Consider the following 25,367-nt stretch of genomic DNA (forward strand, 5'->3'; position numbering starts at 1 on the left):
ATTTAGGTGTTATAATCCAGAGTGACTCAAACTATACATAAACAACGAAATCTTTTCTCAGAACGAATACTCTGACATTGATTCAGCAACAGCAACACATGTTACGAAAACCCAACTAAAGCGTTTGGAGGCTTACACATTTAAACATCTGTCTGCACTTACAAATTTGACATGCTACAAAACGATGTATTTATTTATATATGTGGAAAAAGAATGTCTATAACTAACATTTTTTCTTTTTGGTTAAACTCTGTGATCATGTGACGCAGTCTTCATTGTTGCTGGTGCTCATATCAGATTTTTCTTGTTCTGCCACTTGCATAAGCATCTCAAGGCGCTTGTCAAAAATTAATGCACTCTCATCTCTCTCGTCAAGCTCAGCACCCTCAGCTTCAAGCCATTTTTCCCGCAAATCATCGAGAAGATTACCTTGATCTACATTCACCATAGCTCCTGGAGCACTTGGAACAGTCGTGCGAAGTGAAGAATCTCCAGATGGTGGAGGTAGTGTCAAAAGCATTGCCCGGAACTCACGAGTATCAGCAAATGTCTCAAAGTTAGAAGCTATTATCTCCAAACAGTATTCCCGTATCTTGAAAACACCATACCTACAAATGTAATTTGAACAGTCAACTGTATAGTTACAACCAAGTCAACAACTACGAAGATATCTATTGATTCAACAATTCTATGTTATTTTTTGCCACAGAAAGGTAGTTTTGTAATGGTATATCAGTTCTGTCTCATATTACCAAGTTTATGATCGTATTCAGGATTTTTTTTAAGTGATCAGAGCTCCAAGAGTAAAGCGAAGTGCCTAATTCAAGAGTTAACAGCATATTGCAAATCTGTTTTTAAATGTGGAATAAGGATTTCGGAAGGGTGTAGAGCTAGGCCCCAAATTATGCAGTTTACTACCAATGATTAATTAAAAAGTTTCTCCTAGCAGGTGAGTATATTTGCAAAAATGCTATTGAAGACTAAGAAAAACAATCAAGACCATAAAGAGGAGAAAAAAGCAATAGCATCGTACATATCTGACAATATCAGCCAATGGCACAATTCTGCTGGTGAGACCATTTCCAGGTGCTGCAACAGCACATCAGCAACAGCACGCTTAAGAGGAAATAATAAATATCTAGAAGCAGCATCAAACATTTCTTCAGCCTGCTCAAACCAAACAATGGAAGTTAGAAAAAAGATAAAGCTTTAATGTCAAAAGCCATGTTGATTGACACACATGATACCTGATCTGGGTCTATCTCCTTCAAACCATCAGTGTACCTGAATTAACCAGCAATTCAAAAATAAGTACTGTGACAATTAAATTAAGTAGCTGAATAATAAAACATAAAAAAAGATAAAATGGTCCCAATAGTAGAATTGTTGATTATGCTATATGCGGTATATGTAAAATGCTAATAAGGAAACATAACTCTGGTTACTTCAATTATACATTTTCCTACTCCACGCTGCTCACTTACTACTCATACAAAGATAAATGTTGCAAGTCAAATCTAGAAATGCATAAATGTTTCTCCCAACTAACTTAAATAACATTTAATCTTTCAAGATAATAAACTGAAAACACTTACATATACTCAACCATTTTCTCAAATGTTTCCACGCTCAAATCATGTTCTTCAATACAAGGAAGGGTATCACTGGGTAATCCATCCTTCCCTTCATTAAAATCCTTCACACGGGACAACCTTGCTTTAAAGTATTCTGACCTTGATGCTAAAATCACTTGATGGCAACGGAAAATTTTCTTACCAACTCTTACACATACATCAGCTAGATCATCTAAGGAATCACTCATGTGCATCGACTTAACACAAGATGCTAATTTATTAACACTATCATCAATATTGCTATCCATAGTGGATCTTGATAAGGAAATTTGAAGGAGCCGATACAATGCAGCAGGAAGCCGATCCTCTTCAGGTAACGATGAGCCTTGTAAAATGAATCGTTTTTGAGAGTTGTCAACGTCTCTCAATGCCTTATACTCTGCATATTTTTGATGAATCAATTCTTTCTCAAGAATCCTTTGCAGTGACTCACACTTGCACACCTTGCAAATTCTCACAAGATTTTCCATGTAATCTACCGCAATCTCCAGTCTATCAGAATAAAAAAAGTGTATGAGACTGTAAAGAGCTGGATATGACAACTTCTCCTTCGAAAATCTGACTTCATTACGGGGTGGTTTCCAATCAGTTTCAAACTTTCTCCTAAAGAACAAAGACCGAGCACTTAAAATGACTCTGTGAGCTTCAATAGGTCTACCTTGAACATAAAATACCACATCAGGAGGGAATGAATTGAAACTCACTGCCACATTGGATGAAACACCTATTCAAACTCTCACGTGTCAGCCATTATCACCAAAGGTATCTCAATTTTCACTAAGGAAACTTCAAATTGCTTATGCAATTTCTAAACTTCATACCATACAGTATTAGCAACACAAAATGTACCTGAAATCCCAAGAATACCCTCAGCCTGCTCCAAGAATTGCCTGTTAGCTCCACACCCTAAGAACGTGTCTCTCAGCGACGCCTGCAATGGTCCCAATGGTGGCGGCCTCGCTTCAAACGCCTTCAGAAGCTTTCTCACCTTGAGATTGAGCGCCGCGTAGTGACACCTGTCGCCATCAAACGTATGCTCCGAACAAATCGCGCCGCTCTCCAACAACATACGCGCGGCCTCGAGGTGTCCCGCAAGGCAAGCATAGTAGAGCGCAACAGAGTCCCACTGATCACGTGCGTTGACGTTAACTCCGGACTCCAGGAGGTACCTGAGGCGGTCAAAGTCACCGGCACGAGAGGCCTCGAATACGTCGCCGTTGGGTACCTTCTTTATCGGGACAGATGAGGAGAAGTCGGAGGCGTCGAGGTCAATCTCGTCAAGTTCAGCGTCGATGGTGGTCCAGGAGGAGGGACGGGCGGTCGGTGGCATTCTGGAAATAAATTAGAGTTGCAGGGATGACTAGTAATTGTCGAGATGGTCATGGTCATGATGGAGGTTAAATTGGTGATTGATTGAGGTTGATGAATTGGGGTTTAAGAGAGTGAGCATTTCTGGTTTAGGGTTTTTGCTGAGTGGATTTGAGAGAAGACAGAGAGGGAGAGATGGAGGGAGATTTTGTGTTTTATAGGTAGGCTGATTTCCTGCAAATGAGGACACTTGTCTTTAAACTTCTAACGGATTTTTTTATGGGCGTCGAGTTTTTAACCCTTATTTATTTCTAAAAGATTTATGGGAGGCCAGTGTCACTTTCTAAAATATGTGGGCCATTTAAACTTTCACAAACCTGAAGGTACTTCTTATTCCTAAAAGATATTTAGGAACAGATATCACAATTTCAGTCCTGGAGCACTTGGAACAGTAGTGCGAAGTGAGAAATCTCCAGATGGTGGAGGTAGTGTCAAAAGCATTGCCCGGAACTCACGAGTATCAGCAAAGTCTCAAAGTTAGAAGCTATTATCTCCAAACAGTATTCCGTATCTTGAAAACACCATACCTACAAATGTAATTTGAACAGTCAACTGTTAGTTACAACCAAGTCAACAACTACGAAGATATCTATTGATTCAACAATTCTATGTTATTTTTGCCACAGAAAGGTAGTTTTGTAATGGTATATCAGTTCTGTCTCATATACCAAGTTTATGATCGTATTCAGGATTTTTTTAAGTGATCAGAGCTCCAAGAGTAAAGCGAAGTGCCTAATTCAAGAGTTAACAGCATATTGCAAATCGTTTTTAAATGTGGAATAAGATTCGTGCAAGGAAATAAAAAGTTAATACTAGGCAAGTTTTTCCATCTTTATTTCCGTTGGGGAATAAGTAAAGGTCCATGTTGTAAGTATGTAGTACGTACATATTTATTTGTCGTTCGACTTGAGACTTCAGTGTAGCATTTGAACGAACTTTTAACTCTGCCTTTTTCTTTTTCTTTTCTTTTTTTTTTTTTTTCTCAGCATTTTTATGGCAACTGATGAGGTTTACTATGCTCCAACTCCTGAAAAACTTGAGATCTCACTCCGAGGGAAAAGAGATTACCGATGCTGACATTCTAAACTGGGCAAACAATAAAGTGAAGAAGGCAGATAGAACCTCTCAAATGGAGAGCTTCAAGGTAAATATACAAACAATTACTTTATTCTGTGATTGGATTGTATGCCATGATTCATTGTTTGGTGTTTGATGTAATGTTTGCTTGTAGGATAAGAAACTTTCAACCGGGGTTTTCTTCCTTGAGCTGCTTAGCGCGGTGGAGCCAAGGGTGGTTAACTGGAGTCTTGTTACAAAAGGAGAAAATGGTATGCCATTATTTCATTATTTCTTGTATCTTTTTTAAATCAGTGCGTTGTTGAATTTGGCATGAAAATGGGAGATCTGCCAGGCTTGCACCACTTTTGGCTTCCCAACAAGCATTTGACTAGAACGGATATGCATGAATATTGTCTGTTTAGACACCATTGAGAAAGCCTCACGTTTGATGTTATTAACATTGCAGAGGAGGATAAGAAGTTAAATGCAACCTATATAATCAGTGTTGCTCGGAAGCTTGGGTGCTCTATTTTCTTGTTACCGGAGGACATTATAGAGGTATGGCTGTTAATATGTTTGGTTACTGTCACTGCACTGCAAACTAATTTACATAAAGAATTTATCAGTTTTTGGGATCTATTGAAATCATGGAACTTTACATTTAAAACTTGATGGAGATTTTTACCCTGCCTATTCCATACTCTAAATCCAAGAATTTATCATACTATTTGACGGTTTATTATAATATGAGAACACTAGTTGATGGGCAATATGAATTGATTGGTTGTTGGTTTGCCCTCCACTGGGTTGATTATCCAAAATTAAAACAATGATATTAACTAGTTCTCTCAATTGCCTCTCTACCCTCCAGTTCTATATCCGATTATATCACTTCCTATTGAGGATGACAAAAGGCTGTCACCGGATGTTCCTGGACTGGAGATAACCAATTCAACTTAGAATTTTGAATGGTTTATGCAATACTTGTTTTTAACTTCAAACCCACATGATGTGTGACATTTTGACAGGTAAACCAGAAGATGATCCTCATTTTGACTGCCAGCATCATGTACTGGAGCCTGCAACAAGGGGAGCCAGAATCACCCCCTGCTGAAGATAGTGGCATTCCTGATGGCGAGAGTGAGACAGTCCTGTCTGGTGAAGGAAACGAAGAAAACGAATCTTGATAAAGAATGAACCAAAGAAAAAGTTCTTTTAATTCTTTTTTCTTTTTCTTAAATCTTCAGTCTTATTTTCAATAGAAAAGAAATGACAGGAGATTTAACTACAGATAGCAGATATTCAGCCGCTCTTTATGCAAGCAGAGCTCATTCTTAAGTGCTTGTAAACTACAGAAAAGTCCTGTAAATTTTCCTTTTTGTAATTAGATTTTTTGCTGATAGGTTTATTGATTTGACAAAAAAAATCATTGATTATGCTGAATAATGTGATCTGGGGAGGTCGGGATGGAGAGAGTTTTTTACTTCCATCCTTAGAAACAGATTATTCGACATATACAAAACCTTTTGTTCTTGTAAAGGTGGAGTTTCTTTCTTCTGGTTAGGAATACTACCGGGTTCATCCGTGTCATTGTCAATTATCAAAGGTGACAAATAATGGTGATATGCGATTATTATGCACCATTACTTCCAACAAAGAGATGTATAACTGTATAGCTCTTAATTGACGTTAAAATCCACAAGATTCCTTTGAATTTACACTTTCGGATTCAGTATCAGATATTTAAATCTGAATTATTATGATATTTAGGTGTTATAATCCAGAGTGACTCAAACTATACATAAACAACGAAATCTTTTCTCAGAACGAATACTCTGACATTGATTCAGCAACAGCAACACATGTTACGAAAACCCAACTAAAGCGTTTGGAGGCTTACACATTTAAACATCTGTCTGCACTTACAAATTTGACATGCTACAAAACGATGTATTTATTTATATATGTGGAAAAAGAATGTCTATAACTAACATTTTTTCTTTTTGGTTAAACTCTGTGATCATGTGACGCAGTCTTCATTGTTGCTGGTGCTCATATCAGATTTTTCTTGTTCTGCCACTTGCATAAGCATCTCAAGGCGCTTGTCAAAAATTAATGCACTCTCATCTCTCTCGTCAAGCTCAGCACCCTCAGCTTCAAGCCATTTTTCCCGCAAATCATCGAGAAGATTACCTTGATCTACATTCACCATAGCTCCTGGAGCACTTGGAACAGTCGTGCGAAGTGAAGAATCTCCAGATGGTGGAGGTAGTGTCAAAAGCATTGCCCGGAACTCACGAGTATCAGCAAATGTCTCAAAGTTAGAAGCTATTATCTCCAAACAGTATTCCCGTATCTTGAAAACACCATACCTACAAATGTAATTTGAACAGTCAACTGTATAGTTACAACCAAGTCAACAACTACGAAGATATCTATTGATTCAACAATTCTATGTTATTTTTTGCCACAGAAAGGTAGTTTTGTAATGGTATATCAGTTCTGTCTCATATTACCAAGTTTATGATCGTATTCAGGATTTTTTTTAAGTGATCAGAGCTCCAAGAGTAAAGCGAAGTGCCTAATTCAAGAGTTAACAGCATATTGCAAATCTGTTTTTAAATGTGGAATAAGGATTTCGGAAGGGTGTAGAGCTAGGCCCCAAATTATGCAGTTTACTACCAATGATTAATTAAAAAGTTTCTCCTAGCAGGTGAGTATATTTGCAAAAATGCTATTGAAGACTAAGAAAAACAATCAAGACCATAAAGAGGAGAAAAAAGCAATAGCATCGTACATATCTGACAATATCAGCCAATGGCACAATTCTGCTGGTGAGACCATTTCCAGGTGCTGCAACAGCACATCAGCAACAGCACGCTTAAGAGGAAATAATAAATATCTAGAAGCAGCATCAAACATTTCTTCAGCCTGCTCAAACAAAACAATGGAAGTTAGAAAAAAGATAAAGCTTTAATGTCAAAAGCCATGTTTATTGACACACATGATACCTGATCTGGGTCTATCTCCTTCAACCCATCAGTGTACCTGAATTAACCAGCGATTCAAAAATAAGTACGGTGACAATTAAATTAAGTAGCTGAATAATAAAACATAAAAAAAGATAAAATGGTCCCAATACTAGAATTGTTGATTATGCTATATGCGGTATATGTAAAATGCTAATAAGGAAACATAACTCTGGTTACTTCAATTATACATTTTCCTACTCCACGCTGCTCACTTACTACTCATACAAAGATAAATGTTGCAAGTCAAATCTAGAAATGCATAAATGTTTCTCCAAACTAACTTAAATAACATGTAATCTTTCAAGATAATAAACTGAAAACACTTACATATACTCAACCATTTTCTCAAATGTGTCCATGCTCAAATCATGTTCTTCAATACAAGGAAGGGTATCACTGGGTAATCCATCCTTCCCTTCATTAAAATCCTTCACACGGGACAACCTTGCTTTAAAGTATTCTGACCTTGATGCTAAAATCACTTGATGGCAACGGAAAATTTTCTTACCAACTCTTACACATACATCAGCTAGATCATCTAAGGAATCACTCATGTGCATCGACTTAACACAAGATGCTAATTTATTAACACTATCATCAATATTGCTATCCATAGTGGATCTTGATAAGGAAATTTGAAGGAGCCGATACAATGCAGCAGGAAGCCGATCCTCTTCAGGTAACGATGAGCCTTGTAAAATGAATCGTTTTTGAGAGTTGTCAACGTCTCTCAATGCCTTATACTCTGCATATTTTTGATGAATCAATTCTTTCTCAAGAATCCTTTGCAGTGACTCACACTTGCACACCTTGCAAATTCTCACAAGATTTTCCATGTAATCTACCGCAATCTCCAGTCTATCAGAATAAAAAAAGTGTATGAGACTGTAAAGAGCTGGATATGACAACTTCTCCTTCGAAAATCTGACTTCATTACGGGGTGGTTTCCAATCAGTTTCAAACTTTCTCCTAAAGAACAAAGACCGAGCACTTAAAATGACTCTGTGAGCTTCAATAGGTCTACCTTGAACATAAAATACCACATCAGGAGGGAAAGAATTGAAACTCACTGCCACATTGGATGAAACACCTATTCAAACTCTCACGTGTCAGCCATTATCACCAAAGGCATCTCAATTTTCACTAACGAAACTTCAAATTGCTTATGCAATTTCTAAACTTCATACCATACAGTATTAGCAACACAAAATGTACCTGAAATCCCAAGAATACCCTCAGCCTGCTCCAAGAATTGCCTGTTAGCTCCACACCCTAAGAACGTGTCTCTCAGCGACGCCTGCAATGGTCCCAATGGTGGCGGCCTCGCTTCAAACGCCTTCAGAAGCTTTCTCACCTTGAGATTGAGCGCCGCGTAGTGACACCTGTCGCCATCAAACGTATGCTCCGAACAAATCGCGCCGCTCTCCAACAACATACGCGCGGCCTCGAGGTGTCCCGCAAGGCAAGCATAGTAGAGCGCAACTGAGTCCCACTGATCACGTGCGTTGACGTTAACTCCGGACTCCAGGAGGTACCTGAGGCGGTCAAAGTCACCGGCACGAGAGGCCTCGAATACGTCGCCGTTGGGTACCTTCTTTATCGGGACAGATGAGGAGAAGTCGGAGGCGTCGAGGTCAATCTCGTCAAGTTCAGCGTCGATGGTGGTCCAGGAGGAGGGACGGGCGGTCGGTGGCATTCTGGAAATAAATTAGAGTTGCAGGGATGACTAGTAATTGTCGAGATGGTCATGATCATGGTCATGATGGAGGTTAAATTGGTGATTGATTGAGGTTGGTGAATTGGGGTCTAAGAGAGTGAGCATTTCTGGTTTAGGGTTTTTGCTGAGTGGATTTGAGAGAAGACAGAGAGGGAGAGATGGAGGGAGATTTTGGGTTTTATAGGTAGGCTGATTTCCTGCAAATGAGGACACTTGTCTTTAAACTTCTAACGGATTTTTTTATGGGCGTCGAGTTTTTAACCCTTATTTATTTCTAAAAGATTTATGGGAGGCCAGTGTCACTTTCTAAAATATGTGGGCCATTTAAACTTTCACAAACCTGAAGGTACTTCTTATTAATTCCTAAAAGATGTTTAGGAACAGATATCACAACTTCACAACTGAGTAGAAGCCAGCCATTATACCAATGTGACACACCAATGAAATTATTGCACCTCCATCTATTAGATATCCAACTACCTACCAGTTTTGAACAAAGACACAACCACAATATCTAGAGTCTAGACCCAGGATGCCACACTTACAAAATTGCTTTGATAAAAACTTCAGGAATTGCTCCTTTAGCCATGTGGTTAACTCGTACGTTGCACAATACTTTAATTCTTCTTCATTTTTTCTTTTTTCTTTTTTAATCATTTTTATGCGTCGTTTGATATGCCCCTCGGCTCCAGATGCTGAGACGTTAAGCAACTTCAGGCATGTGTTAAAATGTCCAAATTGGTTATGGTGGTGAAAGACCACCAACGAAGCTTCTGTTATATGGGATAACCAAACAATCGTATAATTATGGACTATAGAGCATTTCAGAATCTAGAAACTCGAACTTTGTGGGCACGAAAAATCCAGGAATGCCCCGAGTTGAAACGTATTTCGACTGTATAGATCATGTATCAATTCATAATTTACATTTACCACCTACACCACCCGGAACAACACAAGAGCTCTTCACATGGGGTCTTCCCTGTTTGCACATCCGAAAAAGAAACAAAAACAATACATTACTTTTAAGATTGTTCTCCTTCTCCAGAGGGGTAACAAGCCCCTTCTTGGATGGTCTCAGTTTTCATCGAACTTTCAAGACAAATGTTATTTGTCATCCACTCTCAGCGAGTTCAGTCGTCTCAATCTTTGATCAAGTTCTGCCATTACGGCGGGTTCCTGCTTTTTCCTATGCTTTGATATAGCATTGGTTGTCATTGACCCAACCTTATCAAATGCAACCTGCGTAGTTAGAGATTACCAAAGCTTCATTTACATTTATGGTATGCTGAGAAAAGGATTATTCTCAGAATTTAGAAACAAGCTCTTTACGGTCTCTGAATGCTGATTTCCACAAGGTATAATATTTACTCATTGTTTCGTGCCACCCAAACAAAAATCAAAAGAAGAAAGAACGAAAATTGACTTACCGTCAATAATTCGTCAGGATCAAAAAGGTGATGAGTGGTTTTCTGTAAAATGTTTATTACATCACCAACATGATGGGTTAGAAGCAACTCCTCTTCCTTCATCTGCAAAAATCTCTCATATGTTATTACCTGATATCAAGCAACTTATAAACATGAAGAAATGTAAAGAGTCAAAGGGCAAAAGAAATGGCACCTTAAATATAGCCAAAGCCACATGAAATAGAACCTTTGCCCCCTCATAGAAAAGAACATCCCACACGCGTAAAGTTGTCTGAAAATTGAAGCATCCAGAAGGCAAAATTCTCATTAATGAAACAAATTCACTGTGATTATATACAAAAGCAATTGAAGCAAAGATAGAATGATAGGCAATCGACATTGGTCTAACCTCTGAGGGCAAGCTCTTAGAAAAGAGGCATAAGAACCACTCAGTGGCAACAAGGGATACATCAAACTCCAATGCTTCTAAATGAGAGGCAATCCTGTATTTTCCTTTTTCTCCAAGTTAAAATATAACAGCAATCAAACAATAAGAAATATCAGCAAAGTTGCAATCAGGGAATATACCTTGGACACTGTTTAACAAGCAAATCTTTGAAAACTCTTTGTTCAACATGGCAACCTGATAAGTTATTTGTATAACAATCACTAACTAGGACATTCTCTAGTAGGACAGCAAGCATCCAAAAAGCATCTTCCTCCGTTTTCATCACAAGTAACAAAAGTGCAGCAACATAGTTCAGGCCCTGCATCAGGAATTAAAATGAAACTAGGATTATTAATTAGATTTAAATTTCTCTGTTTTCTTTTAAAAAAAAAGAAGAAGGAAGAATATAAATTCAATTTGCAGCATAAGCACTGCAGAGGTTTAAATTATAAGAAAAATCCAACTCTGAAACTATATCTGCCTGAGCCAGATAATGGTCATTTAGCATCATTGTTGGGAAACAAACATGGAACATGGAATTATACACTACACTGATGAGAATTGAGAAGCTTCTTGATAAAACTTCGGCTATAGATTAGGTATATGTGATTCATAAGCGAATGCAACTCAAAAGAATAGGCAATTATTATAAGGATTGATAGGGTGAAGATGAGCACCATGATGAGAGGATCAACAACAAAAATATCATGACTAATACATCTAACATTTCATTTTATATTCCTCTAGCTATAATATTAATACAATAAATAGACAGGAGCCAGATGTCTCTTGTACACATATATAGTTCAAGAGACAATAGTTTGAATAGAACTGCAACTTCATAAAAGTCAAACTTGTGAAAAAAATATCAAAACCATGTTGCACAATTGTGGAACAGAAACTGTGGTGTGCTATTTCCAGAATGGTATTTGCTAAAATTGTTAGGATATATTATTTATCATTATAGCTTGAAAACAAAAACAAAAAAGCACTGCAATAGAAAGCTGATGCTGCAATACAAAATACAGAAAGAACTTCAGTTTGTATTTGTCAATCGATTCTTATCGTTAGACGAATGTATGCAACATGTTACTTCACTAAAGACCAAGAGACTCCATTAAAGACAGTAGAGGAAATGAACCCACCTGACAATAGCCAACATCAGAATCACGGAACGAGTATCCAACAAGAACACGTCGGAGAGCAGCATGACCCTCAGGAGTATCCAGCCAAGGGTGACCGGGGAAGGTTCTTGGTAGGTCCTGTACACAGAAGAAAAACAAGTCATCAGTGGAAGCAATATAACAAAATAAAATAAATCAATGACTAAGCCCTCCCACTCTTCTCCAGAAACTTTAATTCCATAATATCACTTCCTTGATTGTGGTAATCAAGTATCATTAAGCCAGGTGATAACCATCTGTATGTTGGTTCATAATCAAGGTGCCAGTATTTAAATAAGTTCTATACTTAAGAAACACATAAGATCTACCCATTTCTTTTTTCGCATTTCAACTATTTCAGATAAAATGGCAGAGCAATACATCCCTAAGACACATAAATTTTGTGACTGAAGTCAGATTTATTTATATACTCTGACATTAAACATAATGATAGTCATGTTTGGCATCTCAAATCTCTAAGATCTGTCTGAGCATTGCCATCAAACTTCAGCACCATACCACTTTCAATGTAAATTTGACCTCCTTAAAAACGAATGGTGTTTTCTTTATCTAGGCAACCAATGTCGAACTAAATCAAGATCATCCCTCCAGAGAATAAAAATTTGATCATCACTTTTGTGGATCAATAATTCAATGTTTGTCTTGTCTGTTATATCCAATCTCCTGATTCATTGGTATCTATAATGCAACAAGCAAGCAATGCATCATTGGATCTGTCTCATCCAGAATAACAAAAACCAAAAACAACCAAGTTATGTCCAAAAATAGAATCTCAACCTCAAAATAGAAACTACAATCATTTCTACTACCAAATTAATGGTACAAATAACAAATCTTCAAAGAGTAAGCTAATCCCAGAATTCGAATATAATCATCATCATCATAAGAAGAGAACAATCCAAATGTACTCACATGATCAATCTGCTTGGTAGCAGGAGTGACCTTGTCTTCAACGGCCTTTATCAAATCATCATAGTAGCTCTCAGGTACCGTGGACTTCTTCTTGGCTGCACCAGAGAGCGAAAACCAAACCTTTGGCCTAAGCACAGGTGGTATCCCCTTCCTTATAAGCTTCTTCAATGTAATAGCATTAGCAAAATTTGACAACTTTAGCGATGATTTAAGGGCAATTCCTTCCGATATTGAAGAAATCTGTGGCTGCAAATACCAGTTTGCCCCTTTGCTGGCCTCTAAAGCCCACCAAACACGGCCTTGTTCCCTGACTTTCTCTCTGACCTCGTTTAGGACATTAACATCATCAACATTGCCCTCTACTGTAAACCCATAAAGGTCTTGAAATTTGACAGTGATGTTTGCTCTTCTTGCATGTATGCTTGGTCTCAAGAAAGGAACTTGTGCTTGTAATTCTAAAGCCAGGTCCCTCTTGCTTTGTGTTCCGTACATTTTTTCTCCTTTTGTGATAGATCAATAGAGGAAGATTGGATTTTGTTTATAAATTCTAAAAAGAAATTGTCAAACGAAGAAGGGAAACTTTACAGGAATCAAACTATGAAATGGTCAATTCTTGTGAGCCTATAAAAGCTTAAAAAACAAATGAAGAAAAAGAGAGAAACTTCACATGGGTATTTCAAAAATCAGATGAAGAGATGTCGGAAACTAATATGCCATTAAAAAGCTTAGATTTTCACTACACAAATCTAAAAAAATGAGGCAAATTAAAACCTTTTCTTTTCAGTGGGCTCCTTGAGACAACAAAATCTGGATTTTTGAGAAAACTTAACAAAAACAAATTTTGAAAAATTAAACTGAGAGCAAAAGAGTAGAACCCAGACAAGATCTTTCTACTAATGCATATACAAAGAAGAAGTTCTAAAAACAAAACAAAAGAAATACAAAAAACAAAAAACAAAAAAAAAAAGAAAGGAAGGAAGGAAGGGAGAATTTTGATGAAACGGAGGATGAAAGGTTTGGGAGGATTAAAAGAGACCCGAAGTTTGAGGGGCTATTAAAGGAGGACCCAACGAAAAACATAGGTTGTTTTGAGAGTGGTGATGGTCTTTGTCTCTATTGGAAAGAAGAAAGAAAGTGAAAAACTGATGCTGAGGGTGAAGTTGAAACCAATTTTAGGTTTTAGGGGTTAATTGTAATGATGTTTTGAAATTCCTTTTTTTTTTTATATAAAATATATTTTTGGAACGTTATAGACTAGAGTGGCTATTATGAAGAGACGTTGATGTTGTTGTGGTGTGCCAGCTGGGCAGGTTAGCATTGCTCACACCATTAAAATTAGCTTTAATGACTAAAATGCCCTTTCCATTAAAGATGTATCAATTTGCGACTTTTATGATGTGCCCTTCAACTTTAATTGCTTTTTTATTTATTATTATTTATAAACCAGTTTAGAATTTCATTGAAAACAAATTTTTGATAAATCTTTGACAAATTTTGAAGCAATCCGAATCACCCACATTTAAACTAAATAATATTTTTTATTTACTATTCCCATATATACCTAATTATCTTTTTCAACTGAATAATTTGAAATAACAATTAATTATTTTCCATTAATTTTGAATTATATTGAGTTTTGGTTCTATTAAAGTGTATACTTGAAATTCCAATTTATCTATAAATATAAATAAATGAAATAAAATAATTAGGTCAAACTAAGATAAATAATTTAATACATAATTGCTTTTCATTATTGACATGCATTACAGATGTATAATTTGTTAATTTTTGTGTGTAAATTTATTATTATATTTTTAGATAGAGTTTTAGTGTTATATATAGTAATGAATTGAGGCAAATTTTGACTTTCTAATGGTTGTTTCCAAGGGCAATTTTGTTACTCCACACACGATCAGGACGCGTTTTATCTCTACAGAACACCGAGACATAAAAGTAATTGAACATGCCCAAAAAAATTATTGCCTGAAGTTGCGGAGAGCTGGCAACAGTGGGGCCTACTCGTCAGGTGGTGGTCCACCCATTGCAAGCGAGCAAAAATCACAGATTGAATCGTGTCAGAAGACTCAGAACAAAGACAAGAGGTCCAGTGGAGAGTGAGAGTTACTGTGTTAAAACCTTTCACACGTGTGATCGATTCTATTGCTTCATTTCCAATTCTTTTTTGTTTCACACACTCACAAGTCAGAAGATTGACATTTGTAAAGTTTTGGATTATGGGCCGGCTTGCATGAACAAGGAAGTGTTGTGGGCCGGTAAAGTGGGTCCCAATTAGAGGATCTTTTATTTTTTAAAATTTCTGAACTTTGTAATTATACTTTAAATTTTTAGTTCAATAAATTTTGGATGTTTAATTTCTCAACTATATATTGGTGGATATGGGATATATATATAGTTGTTATTATTGAAGATGTTTGATTTGTATGTTAAGTTTCAACTGGGAAAATTTTGTTTTTTTAATGGGAAAAATTGGTAATATACTGTATATAGTCGATTGCATAGGTCTTTTTCAATTAATGGAGTTAAGTGAGAGCAAGTTTCTTCTCGTGACCACCTCTCTATATATATATAGGATGAAGATATAGGTCGATTATGGATCTGCTGTTTTCTGAAGAAAACGATATTGACATTTTGGTAAATACAATACGTTGACGCTTGATTTTTGACGCCAACGACTCGCATATGAGAAGTGCTAAGTGGATTTAGGAATCACACGTGATGGATCCATAAGATTTGAATATGGAGCTGAGATTATATATGTTGCAGAAAATATAAATAATAGGTTGACAAGAGAGGTTTTTATAGTGGTTCGGATACTCAACAAGCGACTCTTACATCCACTGTTATTTTATTGATCTTTGACTATTTCTATAATTTTACCCATAAGGCATATAAAGATGAAGAAATACAATGTTTACAGAGAGAGAATGAAATAAAGCTCAAATCTCAGTCCAGCCTCCTTCTTCGGGAAAAAGAGTGTCCATTTATACACATTTACACTCAATGTAATAACTGTTTTGTAAGTTGTCTTGACACATGGAAGGCTCTCGTCCATTCATCTCTTTGAAATGAGATAAAGTTGGTGTGAATATCTTTGAGGAGATATGGGCTTAACAACACATTTATTAGGCTGACATAAGCGTGACTTTTGAGGCATAACACAATATAACTCCAAATTGTAATAATAAATCTCATTCTACTTTTAGTTCAATTCACTCGTATATATGTTAAATTAATCACTCTTATATCTTGCACCCGTAGCATAATATATGTTTGGTATTCATACTGACTGGACAACCCTTGATTCAAAGAAAACATGCTGGAATACTTCAAACAGATATCTAGCATGACAAAGTTTACAGAATTTGTGGATCTCTTCATAATGTAATATAAGCTACCATGTTTTAGTTTACAAGTTTCTNTACACTCAATGTAATAACTGTTTTGTAAGTTGTCTTGACACATGGAAGGCTCTCGTCCATTCATCTCTTTGAAATGAGATAAAGTTGGTGTGAATATCTTTGAGGAGATATGGGCTTAACAACACATTTATTAGGCTGACATAAGCGTGACTTTTGAGGCATAACACAATATAACTCCAAATTGTAATAATAAATCTCATTCTACTTTTAGTTCAATTCACTCGTATATATGTTAAATTAATCACTCTTATATCTTGCACCCGTAGCATAATATATATGTTTGGTATTCATACTGACTGGACAACCCTTGATTCAAAGAAAACATGCTGGAATACTTCAAACAGATATCTAGCATGACAAAGTTTACAGAATTTGTGAATTTGTGAATCTGTTCATAATGTAATATAAGCTACCTTGTTTTAGTTTACAAGTTTCTTTTGTCTTTCTGTATTTAATATTTGACTGGAGGAAAAAAATATTCCTTAAATGCTAACCTTTTGAAAATAATATTTAAAAAAAAAAATTGTTTCCATGATGAGGTTGAGGATGGAAGAGAAGAGCAGCAAGAGATGGAGGGCACCGTTACTTTGGTGGAATTTGAGGGGTCCCTTGCTGCTCAATCAACCTCAACTTCATCATTCTCCAAGGCAGTATTTCTTATATTTCACGTGAAGCTACCATTTGTTTTTATCTTCAATGCCAAGTCAGAACGCCACATATCATATGTTATCTGCTTCTGATGACCACCTCCATCATTACCAGTTCATAAAAACAATTGGCCCAATACTCTAGCAAGTTCTACAATTTCATTTCACCCAATTGCTAATCGTTAATCGTTATATAGCACTTAATACAAACAATATCTAGAGCAACATCATCATATATATAACACTTATTCTTCAGTGTGAATGACCAAAATTGATAAGTGGTTAACAATTTTATATGGTGCATGTAATATCAAAATGAGCTATAGTTCGTTAACCTTAATTTTTATATTGTGCACACTTCAATTAATCTCCATAATCCATTAAACACCTTACAAATATAAGACCAGATAAGTCACGATGTTATTGTGATAGGTAGCATCAGCCTTAATTTTTAGTTACTCTATAATTTAGGTTTAAATTTTAGAGTAAACGACTTTCTCCCACCCATATAATAGCTTAATGACACTTTCCTACTCAGACTTTTAAAATACCACTTTATTACTCAATTTTATATTTCGTTTCCTATTTCGACATCGTTGCGACCCCACAATATTACAATTTTCTTCTCCAATCATCACTTACCAAAACCCCTCAAACCCTACTCCTATCGCCCCGTTAATCATCGGCAATAGAGCGATTAGGGTTTGTACAATTGTCCCTTCAAAGTCAAATTCTGATTAATCCCAACCACCAAAACCTAACATTTCATCATCAAAATACTCATCGACCTCCCATTTTCAAAAACTCCAACAGTCTGAACCGAATTTACTCTTTGTTTGTCGTCGAAATATAAATTTAGGTAATAAAATGATATTTTAAAAGTTTGTAGGTGGGAAAGTGTCATTAAACCATTATTTGGGTGGAAAAAAGTCATTAATTCCAAATTTTAAATTTTAAATTTGAACTTTGAGAATTTGTAGCATATGTAAATTAATAAAACTATTTTAGTTAATATAATAAATCATAATGAATGGCCTAAACTAGAACCAATAAAAATTGATCCCAAAACGTGAGAAAGTGTATGACAGCCATTCATATTTGACTAAAATGGTTTTGTACATAAAAAGTAATTAAATTTTAAGCGGTTACGTGAACCCACGAGCCCACAACGCCAGCGTTTGTATTATTGGGATTCATGCAACTAATACTAGTATTTTGTTTAAACAAGTCAAAAGTTTGTTCAACTGCGCGCTCATAAACCAAGACTTTCATATATGCATATTGTTGTGCCTGATTTCATATACACAAATTTGAATTTGGATGTCAACCCCAACCCCGAGAGATAGCATCTTTTAGTTTATTGTCAAATTAAGAACCGAAGATACCATTAACTGGAAAGCTTCATATTATCATATACAACGTGGCCTGCCTTCTTAATAGAAAACCTTGATGGGACTAGGATCTATATAATTATAAAGTACACAAATAAACTGAGCATTTATTGGGTCTTGTCATTCCAATACCACATGGCCTGCCCTCTTAAGAATTCAGCCTTCTACTCCCGGTTCTCGCGATTTGATTTAAAGTAGATTAAGGTCAAGCTTATAAATATAGCCCACATTTGTAAAGGCTAATGCCTGGAGCAAGCAACTTGTCTTTTGAAAAGAGAAATATTATTGTTGACTCACGTGTGGAGGGTTACGTTATGTCAAGAATTCCAGTTTTTACCTGTCTTTATTAGGTACAAAATTCCAAGGCATTCTTGTCGTTGAAGATTCAATTAATATTGTTGCCCATAATCTTATCTTATATATTACATTAAAAAAGGTCGACAATCTTTCTAATGTATATTCAATAATTGCAAATAGGCAGTAATTTCTAAACTTATAGATTCAATTAAAATTAAAGAATGGTAGTCAAACAAGTTACCCTCGGGCGTAATGCATGCCGTATAATTTTGAAACCTCCCTCCTTCCCTTCGACACGCTCTACAAAACAAATACTAGTTCTCAATACCACAATTTATTGTCTACTCCTTAATCCTAATAAACCAGAAACTCTCTCCATTTAAAGGTAGAACGACATTTTCTCACCCGTCAAGTTTTAAAATGACATTTTCCCACCATTTGTTAGGTTTTGTTAGTGTTTTCAGATAATATTTAACTGAAAAGACGAAAATACCCTTAAATAGTTTATTTCTTAATTAGTCTATTATAAATTAAAATTAGTTAAGTCAAAGTCTTTATTCGATTATTTATTAGTCCAAGTATAAAGATATATTTTTTTCTTTATTTATTTAATTAATTAGGAATATTGATTTTTTATGTTAATTAATAAAAATGAAAAACATTATAAATAATAGTGATGTGATATTGATGACATTATAAATAAATATTAAGATTGTTTAACTTTAACCAATTTTATAACATTACTCGTAACTTTTTAGGTGAGGTTAAATATTTTTTCTTTTTTGAATTTTTAATATTTGACTTTTTGGCTAATTAAAAAATAATAAAAAATTTATAAAGGAAAATATTTAAGGGTGTTTTCGTCTTTTCAGTAAAATATTAACGGAAAACATAACAGAACCTAATGAATGGTGGAAAAGTGTTATTTTGAAACTTGATAAGTGGAAAAGTGTCGTTTCGCCAAACCTTGGGTGGGAACATGTCGTTCTCCCCCATTTAAAACCATAACCTAAATTCAAAATAAATCCGCCTAAAAGCTAGAAAAACCACAACCCACACACCCTGCATCTTTATTCTAAAACCAACAAATAAGATAAGAAATACAAAGGGGGTTTCAATTATATAATCAACAAATTAATAATAATAAAACAAATGTACTTGTACAGTTTCTAAAAATAGGTCAGACCATAGTATTAATATAGGTCTTTTAAGTTAGAACATCTTTAAAAGACTTTTTATATGGCTCAAACTTTTTATTATAAAGAGTCTATTCGTAAAAATAAGAGTCTAACTGACTCTTCATCGTTTATATATAAATTAAAGAGTGAGTTTGACTCTCTATATCTAAAAAGTTAAATTTCACTCTCTATCATAAGTTTAATTAATAAATTTTATTTATTAATTTTCTTTCATATTAGGTATATTTCTTGAAAATAAATATCATCTTCATTAAATTTAAAGAGCGTATTAAATTTGAATAAAAATTTTGTTCTTTATATTTATACATTAACGAAGATGTTATTTATTTATATGAAAAATGTTCTTTAAAAGAAAAAGTATAATTAGAGATGTTCTTAAAATGTTAAGAAAAAAGATTTTTGATCATTGATACTTAAATGTAGCTTATAATTTTCATGTTAATAACTATGAATTAATGTTTCAAATTAATTGCAGATAGCTGTTTGTGCGCATGCACCAAGTCTAATTACTCACCTAACAGACACAATTACTTAATTAGGGCAATCAACGAGAAGATTACACCTAATACATAGTTGATAATGACTATTATGCCGTCTTTATACGTCTTTGTTCAAATAAATGGATTTATCTTAGCATAATAATTATAACATACAAATTTAATACTAAATTGTCAAAATCAAGTGTTAGGTGAAGGTTCCTCTTCTAGATATATTGGCAGAAACAAATACAACCAGAACAAACCATATAATTAATGGGTAGAATATAGTTAGAGAATTATTTTTCTCTTCTACTGTAGCACCTATCTCTTATTCATGGGCCAGACAAAAATAATTAAAACAAATTAGTAGAAGAAAGAAAGGTATACAAGGTATTGTTTGCCTAATATTTTATTTAATATAATTATTAAAATTGACTTGATACTATCCAGAGATGTTCAATTATACTAGTTGGTGAAGCCTCAAATTAAACATTCGTCATGAAATGAAAGCGATGTTGCTGATGAAATGTAACAAATGTTTCGATCCTTCTATTTGATTTAACGCTGTACCAACCAATTATAGAGGAACAATATATAATATATGACTCAAATTGGCAAAAACATTTGCTTCGACTTTCTAACTGTTTTATTTCATTTATATTGTTAATTTCTCAGGCAATTCTTTCTAGTTATCTTTTAAGGACATGAAAAATTCACATGCAACTGTGCACACCAAAAACTACTGATAGATTTATTTTTTTATAATGCTAGTTGTCTTGACTAATTTACGTGTATTTCAATTAATCTCTCAAGATCCTGAAAGTAACGGCCGAATAAAAATTCCAATGACTATCCCTAATAAGTAATAACGCTTGTAGAGAAACTCAAACTTAAAACATCTTTAGTAATACACCCAAAGAAATGAAGAATCCCTACTGATAGAAATTATACTTTATAAATATATGTATTTTGTGAGAAAATACATATATTTATATAGTATAAATAATGTTAAACATAACAACATTTTTATTAATTAATACATATTAGATGAAATAAAGAAGTAATTTTAAACACAGTAACTATTAATATTTATTGCAAGTAATTCATGTTGAACCATATTGTAAGAATCGAGAATAACAAGAAACATGATAAGAACATGAACATGAGCATGCGAGAGACTCGGAAAACCAGCCAAATCTTATTTTCATTGCTACCACTCTCCTCTCTCACTTTTTACATTCTAACAACATTTTACATATTGCTTCCTGTAAACTATTTCTCCCTATCCCCATTCTCATACTCAATAAAAACCCAAAGCAAAAATTTATAAAAAAAAAAAAATCTAAGCAAACTTTAAAAAAAAAAAAGAACAAGAACAACGAACAAATGCCTGGCTTTCCCATGTACGCCGTCCGAAAAAAAAAAAAAGAACAAGAACAACGAACAAATGCCTGGCTTTCCCATGTACGCCGTCCGATGAATTCTTCACCGGGAAGAGGATTCCTCTAAGCAAATCGTATACCGTTAAATGTTGACACCAGAGAGATCATGTGTATTGATCATGATCAGTGCCCGATCATTCACCCAAAAAAAGGAAAAAAAGCTTCTGCAACTCCGTGAATATAAATTTATATATATAAATATATGTAACAGTATAAACATGCTTCTTGAAGCCACTAGACGAAATCATACCTCCTCTTCTTCTTTTTCTTCTTCTTCACCATCATAAAACTTAGTTTTTGTAGTTACAAAAAACCAAAAGATTTTATAGAACCAAAATATGTAAGAAAGAAAAGTGATGTATGTAGATAGAAGTATAGGAATGAATCAATGGATGAGGAGAAGAACAGAGAAAGGGTTTATAAAGAAAGAGAGAGATAGAAAGGAAGGAGAAGATTGTTCCCAAGAAGATGACGAGAATTACTAGTATTGTTTTCAAAGGTGGGCCAAGAACAGGCCTTTTTGTTTCACACGTTGGGGTGGTTCACTTTGTCTTCACAACAGTCAAAATGGTTTTAATTAACCAAAATCACTTTGTTTATTTATTAAACCCTTGATTTCTTTCAACAAACCTAGCCTTAATTTAGGGAACAGTATAAATTCAAGTTAATGATTCGAGGGATGTGTTTATTATATCAATTTGTTTATTGAATTTTAATAAATAAATATATGACACCTGTCTGATGTTTTCCTGGTGTTATTGTTAATATAATGTTTTCATTCGAAGAGGCCAGAAAATTAGGCAGGCAGCAGTAGTAAACAATTTCTTGTTGGAATGGTATATTGACAAAATCAATGTTTGGTTTATTGTTTCCTTTTTCAACGCTTGTGATTTATTCGCACCATCTTTCTTTATCACAGGTAATTGATATTGAACATGCAAGACAAAAAGAAAAATGGTGTCATATATACGAAAGATTTATCACCATATAACTTACTATTCTTGGCTTAAATTAGATACTTAAACACGTATATAGTTGGTATTTGGTAAGAATTAATTGGGGTGTTGGTATTCAAATTAGCATCAATGACAGTCACTACCACAATTAAAGAACCTGACAATTTCTACTCAAACGGTGGTCAAACCGAAGCATTAATATTTCTCCCATTAATTAATCATTGTGCTTATTTACTTCTACAACTTGAGGAAGAGGAGGCCCGTCTAACTGTAGAGACCCCCACATCTCCTCCATACAATCTCTCTTCCTCACTAAATATATATAAAATTGTTGATGACATTATAAAAGTAAGACTTTAGAGTTGCACCCAACTGAGAAATTAATATGAAGCCAAGTGGTTTGGTATTCTCAACATCTAGTTAATCGGTAATTAATATATTTTCTTTCAAGAATTAATGATGAGATGAGTTTGTTTCTTAAGGGTTATAAATGCTAATGTCGTGTTGTAAAACATAATATTGAAAAGAATTTAATAAATGATAATTGAAAGAATACATTTTTTAATTGAAAACGAACTTCTTATAAAAATTATTTTCATTGATGGTGAAAAAGTCTTGTTCAAGATATAAAGGGAAAAACTAAAACAAATAAAATATGGATGAGACAGTTCGAAGTGGTGTAGAATGATGTGATCAAAAATATAGAATATGATAAATTGAAGTAGTAAACGTGTGGCTGTGGATAAAAAGAGCAAGACTTTGAAGAAATGATTTTCTCAACGACAGGCAACTGCAACAAATAAGTTTGACCGGCGCAGGCCCGTTGAAGAAGAAGAAGTGGGCCACTGTTTAAAGTTTGACCTACTCGTAGTGTACTGTAGATGGTGAAAAATGAAAATGTGGTGGTTTGACTTCAAATGCTGTAGGGAATCTTAAGCTTTGGATTGAAAAAGGGCGAGAGTCGGTAAAGGAATCTTGTCTTGTCATGTATATGTGTATGACTAGACTATGACATCACTTGAATTGGGGTTTCAGGTATTTACCATGCCCAGAGCCCCGATGATGGTGTATATATAAATTCAAATATTATGATTTTTCAGCATAATTAATTGAAAGTCCACTCCCATCCATCTGATGTTATATCATAATAGAGCGGGCAGACAAAGGAAACAATGAATTCTTTTCCTCGTGTTTTTGACACTGCCTTCTGATTTGGTAGTTGGGAGCACGCATGCATAACTTACACAATATAATCTTCTTTTTTATTTATCAAGTGCAAAGATACCGAGTTAGCTCTCCTTTGGTATTCTAAATTGTTTAAATTATAACAGCATGGGATGGGATGCCTCTTGTCTTTGATTCTTTTAATTAGTGGTCACAATAAATATAAGTTTTTAAGTCTTTCATTTATTGAAATGTTAAATTTAATAGCATAAATGAGATATATATATATATGTTACAAATTTAAGTAATAATCCATTGTTTGAATATAAAATTATGATTCTTACTGTGAATCTAGGATATAAAAAGCTTAAGTCTATTACATTAAATATGTCTACTTATGATAATTATTAAAAAACCAAAATTTATTTACAGCTAGTAGAGAAAATATTTACAAATACACGTGGACTAATGTCCTTGGCGGGCTCAACTTTAGATTTGAGTATCTTAGCTTGGTTGGTGGTTACATGCAAACGGCACCTCATAACCCATTTTATTCTATTTACATCTTTTCAATACTACTTCCATTCTTCTGCAATGAGCTTCGGTTACTTGCCGCCATGTTCTCCTCCGACCCCACTCCACTCCTCCGCCTTTCGAACCTCACCTTTGGACCCCCCGCTCCTCCACACCTCCTCCTTCCGAACCTCCACCTCCGCCGCCACTTCCTCCCCTTGGGACCCTCCACCGCCACTGCCTCTCCCTTTGACCCTCCACTACTCTCCCCTTGGAACCCCCACTACCCACCGCCATACCTCCCCCTTTGACCCTCCATACCTCCACCACTTGCTCCTCCCTCTTTGGACCCTCCACCACTTCCTCTCCCCCCTTTGGACCCTCCACCCCCTCCACACTCTCCTCCTCCTCCAATACCTCCGCCGCCACTTCCTCCCCCTTTGGAGCCGCCATCAATTTTAATCTTCTCATCATTTACCTGGTTGGATTGTTGTTCTGATAAACAATGCAATATGGCTCATAAATTTTTGTTTATTGCAGCAAAGGGTCTTTCCTAATCAATAAGCAAACCATTATGGAGGGTATTTGTCTAAACTTATAAGCTCTAAAGTTAAGCTGACCTGTTTGTTTATATTTTTGAGCTTATAAGTTGAGCTTATAAGTAAAAAAAAAAAAAAAATAAGTGGAGGAGAGGGACTTTTTTTTTTTGGCTTATAAGCAGTAGTTTGACCAAGTTATTACCAATTTCATTCTTTTAATTTTAAAATTCTATAGTATACTTGTTTAATGTAGTACATTTTTTAGTCATTTTATAATAAAACATACTTATAAGCTACATTTTACCAAACAGTCAACTACTTATCAGTCACTTATAAGTACTTTAACCAAATACGTAATGCTTAAAATTTCAAATGCTTATAAGCTAAAATTAGTATAAGTACTAGTTGCTTATAAGTACATTTATTATAAAATTACTAAAAAAGGTACTATATTAACAAATGGCATACTATAGAATTTTAAATTAAACAAGGATAATGTGGTAATATACTTGGTCAAACTAGCTTATAAGCACAAGT

The 25,367-nt window shown here is 34.9% G+C and overlaps 4 protein-coding genes across 4 annotated transcripts; 1 reads left to right on the forward strand and 3 right to left on the reverse strand.

Moving 5' to 3' along the window:
- Positions 1 to 52: 52 nt before the first annotated feature.
- On the reverse strand, positions 53 to 3,221 carry LOC116120388 (BTB/POZ domain-containing protein At2g04740). Its single transcript, XM_031406340.1, has 5 exons — positions 2,484 to 3,221; positions 1,596 to 2,358; positions 1,248 to 1,284; positions 1,034 to 1,167; positions 53 to 608 (listed from the first exon to the last, which is right to left on the reverse strand). Exons 1-5 carry the CDS (start codon positions 2,962 to 2,964, stop codon positions 257 to 259), a joined length of 1,767 nt encoding a protein of 588 aa, XP_031262200.1. The 5' UTR covers positions 2,965 to 3,221; the 3' UTR covers positions 53 to 256.
- Positions 3,222 to 3,806: 585 nt separating this feature from the next.
- LOC116120224 (fimbrin-5-like) lies at positions 3,807 to 5,666 on the forward strand. The gene is made up of 5 exons (XM_031406167.1): positions 3,807 to 3,869; positions 3,989 to 4,146; positions 4,234 to 4,330; positions 4,528 to 4,619; positions 5,090 to 5,666. The coding sequence occupies exons 2-5, from the start codon at positions 4,006 to 4,008 to the stop codon at positions 5,246 to 5,248; spliced, it is 489 nt and encodes a 162-aa protein (XP_031262027.1). The 5' UTR covers positions 3,807 to 3,869; positions 3,989 to 4,005; the 3' UTR covers positions 5,249 to 5,666.
- Positions 5,667 to 5,877: 211 nt separating this feature from the next.
- LOC116120240 (BTB/POZ domain-containing protein At2g04740-like) lies at positions 5,878 to 9,132 on the reverse strand. The gene is made up of 5 exons (XM_031406184.1): positions 8,309 to 9,132; positions 7,421 to 8,183; positions 7,073 to 7,109; positions 6,859 to 6,992; positions 5,878 to 6,433 (listed from the first exon to the last, which is right to left on the reverse strand). The coding sequence occupies exons 1-5, from the start codon at positions 8,787 to 8,789 to the stop codon at positions 6,082 to 6,084; spliced, it is 1,767 nt and encodes a 588-aa protein (XP_031262044.1). The 5' UTR covers positions 8,790 to 9,132; the 3' UTR covers positions 5,878 to 6,081.
- Positions 9,133 to 9,672: 540 nt separating this feature from the next.
- On the reverse strand, positions 9,673 to 13,879 carry LOC116120241 (TBC1 domain family member 2B). The gene is made up of 7 exons (XM_031406185.1): positions 12,764 to 13,879; positions 11,813 to 11,929; positions 10,808 to 10,986; positions 10,629 to 10,722; positions 10,434 to 10,511; positions 10,241 to 10,342; positions 9,673 to 10,052 (listed from the first exon to the last, which is right to left on the reverse strand). The coding sequence occupies exons 1-7, from the start codon at positions 13,253 to 13,255 to the stop codon at positions 9,918 to 9,920; spliced, it is 1,197 nt and encodes a 398-aa protein (XP_031262045.1). The 5' UTR covers positions 13,256 to 13,879; the 3' UTR covers positions 9,673 to 9,917.
- Between the last annotated feature and the right edge of the window lie 11,488 nt (positions 13,880 to 25,367).

This window comes from Pistacia vera, unplaced genomic scaffold (assembly GCF_008641045.1).
Source record: "Pistacia vera cultivar Batoury unplaced genomic scaffold, PisVer_v2 Contig93, whole genome shotgun sequence".
NCBI lineage: Eukaryota > Viridiplantae > Streptophyta > Magnoliopsida > Sapindales > Anacardiaceae > Pistacia > Pistacia vera.